A 12388-nucleotide genomic window follows, 5' to 3' on the forward strand; every position below is an offset into this window, starting at 1 on the left:
AGTGAAGACGATCAGGAAGATGAAATGTGTGCAGTTGTTGCAGTCAGGGTGAGTTGCTCATTGTGGAAGGAAGACATTACTACTTATAAGGAAAGCAAAAGGCAAATCCCAGAGGACAGATGTTCACACTGGGCCTCGAGTTATTTTCCTAAAAAAAAAAAAAAAGCAGTGAGCATTAAAAACAACTCAGGGCAGTGATATTCACATGACTTTCAAATGTTTTTGCAAAAAGTAATGAAACCAGAAGTCTTCAGTTTACTGAATGTGATGAAATTATTTGTGCTTTGTGTGTGTGTGTGCATCAAATAGTACAGTCATGAAGGAATCGGACAGGCTCCAGTTTCTTCTTCAACAGCGGACACCATGCGGCCGTTTGCTTAAAGAGCTGTGGATCCTGGAAGTGATAGTGTCAGCCTATCTCAGTGGGGTGGAGTCTGTCTGGGGTTACAATAAGAGACAGAGGTATTTCATCAAGCCTAGATCCACAGAACGCCTGCGGTTCGCTCCGCTCTGGGACGCTGGGGAAGAGCTCCCTGCGGAGTTCCTTCAGAAACGGTGTCCAAGTGTTCTGCGGCTAACAATGTTTTCGCTTTTTAAAAGAACAGGATCATCAAATACTGATCTATCGCACAGATGGGTGGATGGATGGAACAATGGCACCTAATAAAAGATGATTTAGAGTCCAAAAAATATTGGCATACAAAACAAAAGGTGCCACGAGGAGTGTAGATAGGAGGGTGGACAACAGGAACTAAAATAAGAGAGTAGAACAGGTGAAAAACACTGGAGACAGAGCAAAAAAACAAATGCACGGACAGGCTGAGATCTTTCTACTGATACCAGGAGGCAGGGTTTGACCAGAAGCAAGTGGAAAAAGTGAACAACAGACACATTCTAAACATTACATTAACTGAGAGAACGCGAAAAAAGGCAATACATGGAAACAGTACCTCCCATTTCTCCACAGGCATTTTACATGAAGGTATTAATTTCATGTAATTGTTGTGTTCAAATGAGGGATTGAGTTCTCTTATTGATCATTATAATTAGTAGAAAACTGATCACAAAGGGGAACCAGACCCAAGAACAAGGATGCCAGCTGATCGAGAACGGGAGTGGATGAAAGGGTGAAACCTAATTAATTTGTTTGTGGAACAACATTCATATTCAGCTCAGATCGCTGAACCCCAGAATTCTCTGTAAAGTGTGGAGCATGTCGATGCCAGAAGCAGCATCTGCGCCCAGAGACCAAACTGTCACATTAGGCACGCGTGTGTGTATGTGTGTGTGTGTGTGTGTGTGTGTGTGTGTGTGTGTGTGTGTGTGTGTGTGTGTTTACTGCCTCCCCGTGACCATCACATGTGTCACCATCCTCCCCGGTCAGCTCAGAGCCTTTCCCTCCATTCAGCAGCTGTGACATCCTCTCTTCCCCTCTGCTGTGGGAGATCAGACAATCCCCTCCCTCCATTTTCCTCATCGTACCAGAGAGATGCCACCGCGGTGGCCATTTGGCTGGGAGCCACATCTGTTTGTCAATTACACCATAAATATATACAAGGCGGAGGACGCGTTTACGGCGTCCGTGCTCGGGGCCGGCGATGTGTCATGACATCATCACGCCTCCGATGATTGGTGGAAACTCTCAGGTTGTATTTCATGCTCTGCCACTTTAGAGGAGAATGGGGTTGTAATTAAAAGATACGACAGCACGCATGGCTGCTCGCTCTTAATTGGCACCGCGTAAGACCGGTTGGGTTATAACACTGCGCCAGTGATATCGAGGCTGGAGTGCCAGAGACAAGAGCGTTTCTCCTCTACTTCCTTACCCAGTGTTTTAATATCCCGTACTGAATTCTCGAGTTAGATATTCACACCAGCGCTGCTGGTTTCTTAATCACCCAATGCAGTGTGACAGGCCGAGCGCTCCCTCCACTCTTCCACTCTGTGTATTCCAGTTTTATATTCCCGCCATATTGCTTGATGGACTCTCTGCTGTCTTCCCCCCCCCCCCCCCCCCGGCAGAGGTCTGCATCTGGACTTTCCCCACTCGCCCTTCAGTGCCATCTACGGGGTGCCGATCAACAGCCCGGGGACGCTGTACCCCACAGACCTGCCCCCCCCATACGAATCTGTGGTGGGTCAGACCCCCGCAAGTCAGGTGAGGAAACACGTCCGGCTCTTTATCCCTGAAAATATGAAAACAGAGTGTGTAATCTAATGGCTGTTCTTTTTTCACTTGTGAGACAGTTTGAACACAGAAAATATATTGGAAGTGCTAAAACTAGCTAGAATCACAGATTTTGTTTTTTATTACTTGAATATAGAAATTGTCCCAGTAGATTGCTTTAAAAGGTCTTACAGTCCTGTTCACCATTAAGTGCTACCACACAACAGTAAAGTGGTATTAAACGAAATAAGGCTTTGTGAATGCCACTGTGTATACACAGTGTGCATGCACATCAGATATTCTTTGTATTTTCAAGGGGATCACATCAATCAGATGCACAGGTGCACGATGAGAAATGTTTATCTGAAGCAACAGATAAAAAATTAAAGTGTTACTTTTCCTATAACGAGCAGAAATGTCTCAAATGTTTATATTTTCCTCAAATTAACACAAAAGCACTGCTCGTCTCGATGTTTGGAACAAATCTTGAATAATGGATTCTGTGAATTGGATTTGGAAGATGCGTGAAGAAGTGCAGATGTTACCCGATCAAACTGTTGCCAAAATGGATTTTGAGCATCTGAGGCCATCCTGTAAGAAAGCAGGCACTGGGTAAATATTTTAGATGAGGAGCAGAAATAAGCTCAGGTTTCCTCAGTATTATGTTAGTCGTTTTGATTCTATCTGTGCACTTTTTAATCTTTGTGTAAGCTGATGATCAGTATTTTGGTTAAAAATTGAAAAATATATATTTTAGGAAGACATCTTTCAAAAGCAAGTCGATTTCGAGCTTAATTAGATCCTGAATGTGAAAAAATTGTTTTCAGAGGCTCACATGTTAAACATGAATTTCACCAAGCCATCTGATTTGTCAGCTGTTCAGGGAGGGTTTTTGTATGGAGCCTGTGAGTCAAACGTTACAGCAAATATAAGACGATGTGTCATCTGCTGCTTCAGCCTCGCTGCAGTCGTCTGCCTTGACTGTCAAGTTGAAGTGATCAGAGCTTCTTTTTTTTTTCTTAGGCCCAGGCTTTGCTGCATCTCATTGTTCCCAGCTAAAAATAACCGCCTAATGTGCACGCAAATCCTTTTATCTTCCGTTATATTCTCAACATCATTTAACACCTTGGGCTTTTAATCCACGGTTCCATTATACATGTTAAATCCATAGTTCTCTCAAAACCTATTTTAAGCTGCGCCCTTCAAAAAAGATCCAACACAACGTTTTCTCACCTGAAATTAGATTACGAGCGAACTGTAAGGGAAAAAAATTGGAAACAGCAAGCAATTGATTGGTTTTATTAAAGAACCATCAGAACACAGAAGAAACACAGATATGTCATATACTGTAACTCAAAAAAAAGCATTTAGTCGCTGTTATTACCATTTCTGATCAAACCCTTCGTGATACTAGGTTGTACTTTGTGGAAGTGGCCTTTTCTCCATTCAGCCAGATGAACTCGATGGTTTCTGTTCATTCAGAACATTGTCGCTGGTCACTGGTAAAGCCCTGTTATAGCTCCACTCTTCTCTTCATGCTGGACAATCAGTCCGCTGGTCGCTTCAAGTTTCTCCTCATCCCCAAAGTCCATACCTAGTTTACATCTCAGCTTTTTCAGTTTGCTCTCTTCTTTTAAAAAAAATAGTAGAAGTACAATTTCATCACACTTGCTTTCAGCCTTTTACTTATTAATATATTTTATCACTGTAACGACTGTACCTATTCCTCGCTTTGAGGACTGAAGCAACAGGCTGTTAAAACTGAATTATATGATCTTTTATTTTTATTTTACTGTTTAACATATGATATTTTGAACACTGAATAAATGTTACTCTTCTACGATGGTTTATATATTTGTAATATCTGTTTTTATGTCAATCCGTGCTGTTTTAAATCTTGAGCTGCTCTTTGGCCAGGTCACCTAAAGGTCACGAGTTTTGGTTCTCAGTCAAACTGCTTGGTCAAGTAAAAGTTTATGAGCAATATTAGTAGTGTATTAATTTCACTGGTGCCACAGCACCCAGAAAGGGAGAAAGTAAAGTGTATTGTGGTCTTACAGAGCCCTCTACAGATCACTCTGTGTTATTGAAGGCTGAGTGTCAAATTGCTGTTATGAAATACATAAAGACCATAAAAAGTGGAGCCTTTATTTGCGTCCAACACTGAGTCGTCCTTTATTCAAATTGGCCATCTGGATGGCAGAGGCTTTCATACAAAAATCTTGTTGAATCAGCCACATTTTCAATATAAAATATTGTTAAACCAATGAAAATATATAAAAATTGGGTGGTCGGACCATTAAAGAACAAACATTAAATTGTTTATTTGATCATACACACCTGATATATAAAAAAAAAGTTTTTATTCAGAGTGTGCCTTCTCATAGCTGCTTTCGGACTTTGATATAATGAGTGTTGGTCTCAGATGATATCAGACACAATACCTTTGATGAGGCGTTTCTGCGTCCAAGTACACTGAAGCTCGGCTTTGCTTTTGTTGTCTTTGTTTGGCAGTACTGTACAAATAAACTGTCCTCGTTTGTATATCTCCACTGCTTATTTTATCTCACAGGTCACCACCAGCAATGAGCAGCAGGCCACCGAGTCCAGTTTATGCGAGAGGAACACGACAGCAGGACTCAGCACTCAGGGTAAACAACAGTTATCATGAACGCTGAAGATCATTTTTTAAATGTCTTAGCCATGCGTCAAGTTGAGAGGTAAGAGAAATACAAATCACAAAAGTACGTACATTTAAGACTTGAGGATTAAAACAGGAAAAGCAGGATGCGGCTCTCAGCTGTCATGAAGAGTCCATGTGAAAGTGTGTCTGTGGTGTAGAAGGAATGCTGGAAGCATACAGGTGCAGCTGAAGAGAGAGTGAGCCCAAAGCGTTTTCCTGGAAGCTGGGTTTTTATTTCTCCCTGCAGCATTCAGAGCAACTGCTGTAGATCAGACAGAAAACAAACACCTGACAGGGAAACAGGAGTTCTTCAGACATAAAGAGACACCGTCAGGAGTCAAGCCCACTGAACCGTCTCTCCTGTTTCCAGCCTCGGTGGACAGTGCCTCGCTGATGGTGTCAGAGGTGGCCGATCAGGACCAGACCTGCTCCTCGGAGGACCTGTGCTCCCTGGAGGTCCAGGGCTCGGACTCCTCCCCCTACGGAACACTCCACACGGCCCCCACGGATGGAAGCTGCACCAGCCTGGAGCTCTGCACGCGTGACTCCTCGCGGTGCCGCCGTAGCCTGCCTCACGCCGACGCCCGTCCCAGCGATACCGGCTACAGCGAGTCCTCGCACACCCAGGAGTCGCTGGAACGCTCTCCAGACTGGTCCTCGGAAAACTTTAGCAATCTGGACCAGGAGGACTCGGCAGAGAACTCGCATCCATCCGAGGACCTCAGGGCTTCGATGCACATCAGTGACGAGCTGGCATCGGCCAAAAATTTACCGGAGGAGCCGCCTAAACCCTCCACACACTCCCTCATTAAAGCACGGATGATGAGCAGGAAGCTCACGCTCCCCGTCACTATCCCCCCGCCGCCGCAGCCTTGCTCCCCCATCTCCGTGGCTTCCTCCGGCGGGACGTCGGCGATCAGCCCTCTGGCTCCCTCTCTGTCCCCGTCCCCTCCCACCAGGCCCCGGGGCCCCAGGCTGTGCTTCAGCGTTTGGTCGCCCTCATCCACTTCGCAGCCCCCCTCTACCTCAGCCCAGAGTGGCCCCTCGCCCTCGGAGAGGCCCCGGGGGCTCCGGGCAGCCAGGAGGTATCGCAAACTGGCTCGCATTGTCCGCTCCACCAGCGACCCCATCTCCTGCTCCACCACCACAGGAAGTAAGTGCAGCAGACGCGTTACATGCAGCTCTTTGCAACCTATGCAGATGAAGACAGATTTCACCAGAGTTTTTGCTTCTGTCACTTTTCTGCAGTCACTCACTAGATTTTCACAAACACATGACCAAACAATCCCAGCCTCTGTCTGTCCCTGCCTTCCGTCTTTGTTTGTTTTGACCAAACTAAGTATTTTTGTTCCCTTCTACAGGAGAAAATTGTGGCTCGGCCTCAGAAAATAACCCAGTCGCTGAGGATTCAACCCATACATCACCAGAACAGGGTACAGTCACACACTGCTGAATGATTATGAATGTAGTCCACTCATTTTCAGTCTATTCAAAATGTGTGATGCACTTTTAAAAACAGACTAAACCTGTTTTGATTTTTTTTTCTGACTGAATTGTATCTCCTTTTTGACATCATTGGCTATTTATTGCCTTATGTTGCCTTCTGTATTGTTCTATTTATAGCTTGTATTGCTATATGGATGTACAGTATATTCACTGACATTGGCCAGCGCAATATTTAAATCTTTAACTTTCTAAACATTTCTTACATCTTAAGTATTAATACTAATACTTTAACATTTTAACTGTGGTTGTTTATGGTTGCTTTTTTTTTTGTTAACATGGGTGTGTGTTTCAAATGAACAACGAAAGAAATTGCAAATAAGGGATGGTTAAAGTTGTCTGAACTGACCTGAACATTTTGACTCAACACGGCATGAGAAGTGAATTTTTGAAATTCACTCTCCTCATTACTATAATAATAGTTTCCTGTAAAACAATATAATTTGCACAACTGTAACCTTTGTACGTCAAAAAACGGTTTTTACTAAACAGTAAGAACATTTCATCATGAAAGCCAAAAACAGAAATTTGTACACCGAATAGTTAGAAAATAAGCATCATGTACAGTATACTTATATATGCTGCTACACAGCATTGAGATTGTATTCTCTTAAATATAACCTGAAAGACACAGTTTAAAACTACAAAATCAATACACTGATCAACTCTACCTGCTTTGCAACAGACCATAATGCACTTTGTATTCTGACACTTTTCTGTGGGAGTTGCCATTTACTTGTGCAGCAATTTGAGCTACAGGAGCTAATCTGTTAGCTCAGACCACCCAGATTTCGTTCCCCTCATGTGCCAGTGAACCTTGGTCACCCATGAACCTGTCTCGTGTTCATGGCTTTTTCTTCCCGAGAAACGGTTTGTTAAATACTGAACACTGCAGAATGGGAACAGTCGCATTTGAGATGGTCTCACTTCATCATCCCTATTTGACACATCATCGCCTTGTGTGAAAATCAATCAAATTCTCATACTTATACTCCCATGATTCCTGCTTTGAACACATTAACTTTTAGGACAAAACTTTCAGTAAATGTTTAATATACCTCCCCCACTAGCAGGTGTCATTAAATAAAGAGGATCAGTGTCAATGATTTCATCTGACTGTTCATAATGTTGTGGCTGGTTGGTGTGTAATGGCGCAAAGTCACTTAATGTTTCTGTCTAGTAAGAATCCCTTAATCCTGTGATATTCAAGGATCAGTTTAAGGAGTAACTTAAAGCGATACTTCAACATTTTGGCAAATTGGCCCATTTAGCGTAATTCCTTAGTCATTTCGAACAGCATACTTACTTTTCTTGTGAGGGCGAGCTGTTGTTTATTCAGAGGTGAGTCGGGGAAGGTTTTCGGGACGGACACAATGGAGGTGAACGGTATTTTTGTTCCCCCTTGTCAAACTCATCAAATACACAATCCAACAACCCCAAAACACTTTGGTGGACACGTTATAATCCGCACATTCACTACGCTGTGAAATATTAATGTAAAATTACGAGATTGAGTTGTTTATGTGAAGATTGCTAAGACGGAACTACTTACTAAACATGGCGTCTGGGCGTAGTGATTTCAAAAGAAAAAGTAGTTCCCAGTATTTGCTTCAGTGTCGTAACGCTACAGTATTATTTGTTGGTGTTCCACAGCGTAGTGAATGTGTGGATTATAGCGTGTCCACCAAAGTGTTTGGGGTTATTGGATTTTGTATTTCATGAGTTTGACGAGGGGGAACACAAATACCATTCACTTCCATTGTCTCCGTCCCTAAAACCTTCCCCGACTCACGTCTGAATAAACAACAGCTCGCCCTCACAAAAAAAGTAAGTATGCTGTTCGAAATGACTAAGGAATTGCACTAAATGGGCCAATGTGCAAAAATGTTGAAGCATCTTTTTAAAGGTGCATTAAGGAGTTTGCAAGTTTCATGCGAAACAACGGCCCCTGCAGGCCTTGGGCGTAACTGCAGCTTAGTGAAACGCTCGTGCCTGTGGTTTGCGTCCATGTACGTGCACGGAAGAGGGGAACTCCTTCCTCGCTCTTTAAGTAGCACACGAGTGAAATTTAAGTTTCTTTTGCCTGGTGGAGTCTGTGCTGGAGTTGTGGCAGTGCTAGAAGCCGGTCTTTTCTTACTTTCTGGAAGATCCATCCTCAATACTGCTCAGCTGTTGCTCGCTAAGCATCTGGCGGAGTAATGGCGGACAAACCTAAGCAAATCAGGCCAGCAGGAGCGCGCATTACGTCACATCCTCTCTAATTCTCCCAAAGAAATATAAATTGCCGGACCGGCACTGCAACTTTCAAGTGACAATTTAGCGCTGTTAGCGATACTTGCAATGAATATGTCAGGGCACATTGTACACATCATGGAATATATGTCATATATTTATGGTGGAAAATAAGTATTTTTAAAGTTGAAAAACTCCTTAATGTACCTTTAACATTATTCAAGGCAAATGAACACAATGGGCCAATTGGAAAGTTTATTGAAAGTATTTATGATAATACAGATCCATTGCTGAAACACCATGATCTTTATTTCATGGAAAATAAATCATGAGTCAATTAAGTCACGCACAAGTTGTGTTGGCTTTAGCTTTTATCTCAATAACCGGATTTGATTTAATGTGTTTTGATCGTTTTATTTCCTGCTTTATCCTCAGAGCCAAGAGATCATTCGGCTGAGGTGGTCGGAGCCAAGCCGAGTCATATATGCTTCAGAAAGCAGCAAAAGGAAGGCAGGAAAGTCGACATCCACCTGAAGCCTCGATCTCTCAACATGCACTCCTCCAACGAACGCCCACACTCCCTGGCTGACCTTAAGATGTACAAAGACACCAAAATATTAGTGGCTAAGTTCCTGGAGCACTCGAGCTGCAGCCTACCTCCTGAGGTCCAGCAGGTTGTCAACAACATCAAGTGCGTCATTAAATCAGATGAGAAACACATGGAGGAGGCCATCTTCAGCGCCAACGTCATAGATCAGGTAACTGGATTAGATGGAATAGGCCGTGATAGTTCAATGACATTTAGAAAACCGTGGGCCCTTTTCTCTCTAGTGTTGATGGTTATTGGTGAGCAATGATCAAATTAGACAAAGGTCAGTAGCACCTTAGCGGCCCTGTGAGACTCTGATGCTTTTTTTTCCTCGCCTGAAAGCAAAAGATAAGATGAGAACTGCAGCCACACATCCTTATTGTTCCTTGACAGAAATGAGTTTCAAAAAAATAACATTCATCACCACACGTGGCCTTGAGAGGAGAGGTGACCCAGCCACGGGACAGCGCAACGCTTCGTTTTCAGGATTATCTGAATAAATGGTGTAGGTGCTTCGAATAAACAATTGCATGATTTATAAAACATACACAGGGAAGTTTTTGGACATTCCTCTGCATTTTGCACCAAGAAGCATCACTTAAAATTATTTAATACTGAGTATTCTTTAAGCATGTTCTAACCTCTTGACACTGAAACAAAAGGAGATGTCCAAATAATAGTATTGAAGGGTAATTATTGCTACTATTTATTTATTTTTTTTTTTATTTATTTATTAATTTGCTGTATTAACAACCCGGCTCTGCTTCAAGAAGAGGATTTGGACATCACTGCCAATCTTTGATTTGCAAAAATATCTCAGAGAAGCCAAATGCTGATAGAAACACCCACTCGACATGTGAACACAGGGTCCTTCAAAACAGAAGCAGTCTCCAGTGACTGCTCTAACTAGCAAACCCTTGAATCCTCACACAACTTATCAACAAGCTCTTTCCAACCTGGGGTCAGGCACGTAAATTAGGAGCACGTAAGCAAGATGAAACAACTGATGATAATAAAGAGTTTCTCTTGATATATTACAATAAAAACCCACAGCACACCTCACTTACTTACTTACTAGTTACTTGTTAATGACAGCAGATCATCAACCCAAAGCAGATGAAAATACAACTATTGTTTATGTCAATAATTGTGTAATGTAAATTGATTATGTTGAATAATCCAGTCATCTACAAATGCATGGTGCATAAACATAATTTCTTTAGTAATATCAATATTTTTCTGCGATGTGATTTGTTCAATTTGATTGTGATCGGTATTTCAGTTAGGCACAATCTGTACAGGAAAAAGGAATTAACAATGATTGTCTGTTTTGCTGCTGATATCTGCGAAGACTTGTATTGAATCTAAATGCATCTTTCACACATTTAATATGCAGGGAACAAATACTACTGATCGTCATGTTTATCTTGGCAGGTGATGACCCAGAGCATCATCGGCAGTCCCAGGAAGCGCGGCCACGAGGACCTTCACCTTCAGAGCTGCGGCGCTTTGAGCTCCTCTCCCTCCCCTTCCCTGCGCCGTCCCAAACACCTCCCACAAACAACCAGCGCGACCCCCAACTCCCTGGATTCCCCCACCACTGAACAAAGCCTTGATTGCAGGGAAACTATTCTCTGACCCTTCTCCCCTTGAAGACTTTCGTTGAAACTCTGAGAGCGTTTCAGGGTGACGGTGTTGCAGACACGCTGTCCCGAGCAGCCGATGTCCGCGGAGTGCTTAATAGCTCTTCAGGCGTTTGTAAGATCGTTTGTTCCTCGCACAGTGTGACTGCAGGACGGAGCAACTGAAATGCTGTCGTACTGTATCTCCTAGTGCCCTGTGAGACCGTGCCAAGTCATCAGCAGAAATGGTAGCAAACTCAGACTGAGCCTGCCAGTGTCTGTAGTGGCTTCTTTCTCATCAGAAAAACAAAAGAATGTTTCTCCCTCAGGGGACCTTTTCTACCGAGTTTCATCTCTTAAAAAAGAAACAAACACACAGCTGGTACGTTTGGATCTGTGACCGAAAGACAAAGGAGGTTGTGTTATCAGTATTCCTCTTGTCCTCATGCGAAACGGAGCGAAATATGTTTGTATTAAAACTGTGAACTGACTGGGCATTACTCGCCATTTGTTTGCAGACTTTGTGGAATTGTTACTGATAGGGTGGTGAATATTTTGTGGTTGAAGAACATCACAGATGTGGATTATATAACTTACCTCATTGTGTTACAATTCTTATCAGTGTTATAATAAAATATGCATTTGTATGTGGTCGTCTGTTTTTTTTTTTAATGTCACTACAATAAGGGTTGGAGCGAAAACACAGCAAAAAGGTTTGCCATAGGGATGAATTGCCATCCATCATTCATCTTCTGTACCATTTTTTCATATTTAGGATTACGGGGTGTTATAGCTGATGTGAGTTACCTCAGTGCACCATGAACAAGTCACCAGTACATTTTAACACAGAGAGAAATAATCAGACCGATACCTAAAGGTTATTTAAAGTCACCAATGAATCTCAAATGCGGAGTGCTCGTGGTGTGGAGTTTCCAGCAATTTAATGGCAAGTAATCCATGGTTCGATTCTGACCTGCAGCCGTTCCTGTGTGCAGTTTTCCTGGTTGCCATAGCTGCCTTTCACAATTCAAAAACTTGCGTATGAAGTTGTCTGGGGACTCTAAATTTCCCATAGGTGTTGATGTGTGTCAGAGATAGTCTCTCTTGTTTCGTTAGTCTGTCTGGATTGAAAACCTGTCTTGGGAGTGCCATGCAAATCTGTCCATTTACGGCTGGGATAGGCTGCACTCCCTGTGACTCTCTAGCTCAAATAGGAAGGGACTCATGCTCGGTGTTGGGCAGTTTATTTTAATCAGATGTTGAATTACATTACAGGTCACAAATCCACAAAGCACATATCTCCACTCTTGTCACTAAATGCTTCAAACGCTATTTCAAACAAATGAAAACAGTTCCACGGTCAAGACAACTTTAGTTGCATAATGGTATGTCTGATATTTCTCCATTATCTAAAATTTTCAAAGAGAGAGAGCGTCAAACTCAAGCTGCAGTAGGCATAGCTGAACATTCCAGGTGCTCCGTACACTACTGGCAGGTATTCTTATAGGGAGGATCCAAGTAAAATCTTCGAAATAAAGAAGTAACAGTGAATCAGTAAACATTATGTGGTCATTTCATACATGAACACAAGT

The 12388-nt window shown here is 42.7% G+C and overlaps 1 protein-coding gene across 1 annotated transcript in view; it reads left to right on the forward strand.

The window, feature by feature from the left end:
- fam189a1 (family with sequence similarity 189 member A1) overlaps positions 1–11425 on the forward strand; it is a 91159-nt gene extending 79734 nt beyond the window's left edge. Inside the window, exons 8-13 of the mRNA XM_030095286.1 lie at positions 2023–2158; positions 4740–4818; positions 5221–6003; positions 6212–6283; positions 9021–9343; positions 10609–11425. Of these exons, the coding sequence (XP_029951146.1) occupies positions 2023–2158; positions 4740–4818; positions 5221–6003; positions 6212–6283; positions 9021–9343; positions 10609–10812 (1597 nt within the window). The 3' untranslated portion in view covers positions 10813–11425. The remainder of the gene's footprint in view (positions 1–2022; positions 2159–4739; positions 4819–5220; positions 6004–6211; positions 6284–9020; positions 9344–10608) is intronic.
- The last annotated feature ends 963 nt before the right edge of the window (positions 11426–12388 follow it).

This window comes from Salarias fasciatus, chromosome 1 (assembly GCF_902148845.1).
Source record: "Salarias fasciatus chromosome 1, fSalaFa1.1, whole genome shotgun sequence".
NCBI classification, from domain to species: Eukaryota; Metazoa; Chordata; class Actinopteri; order Blenniiformes; family Blenniidae; genus Salarias; species Salarias fasciatus.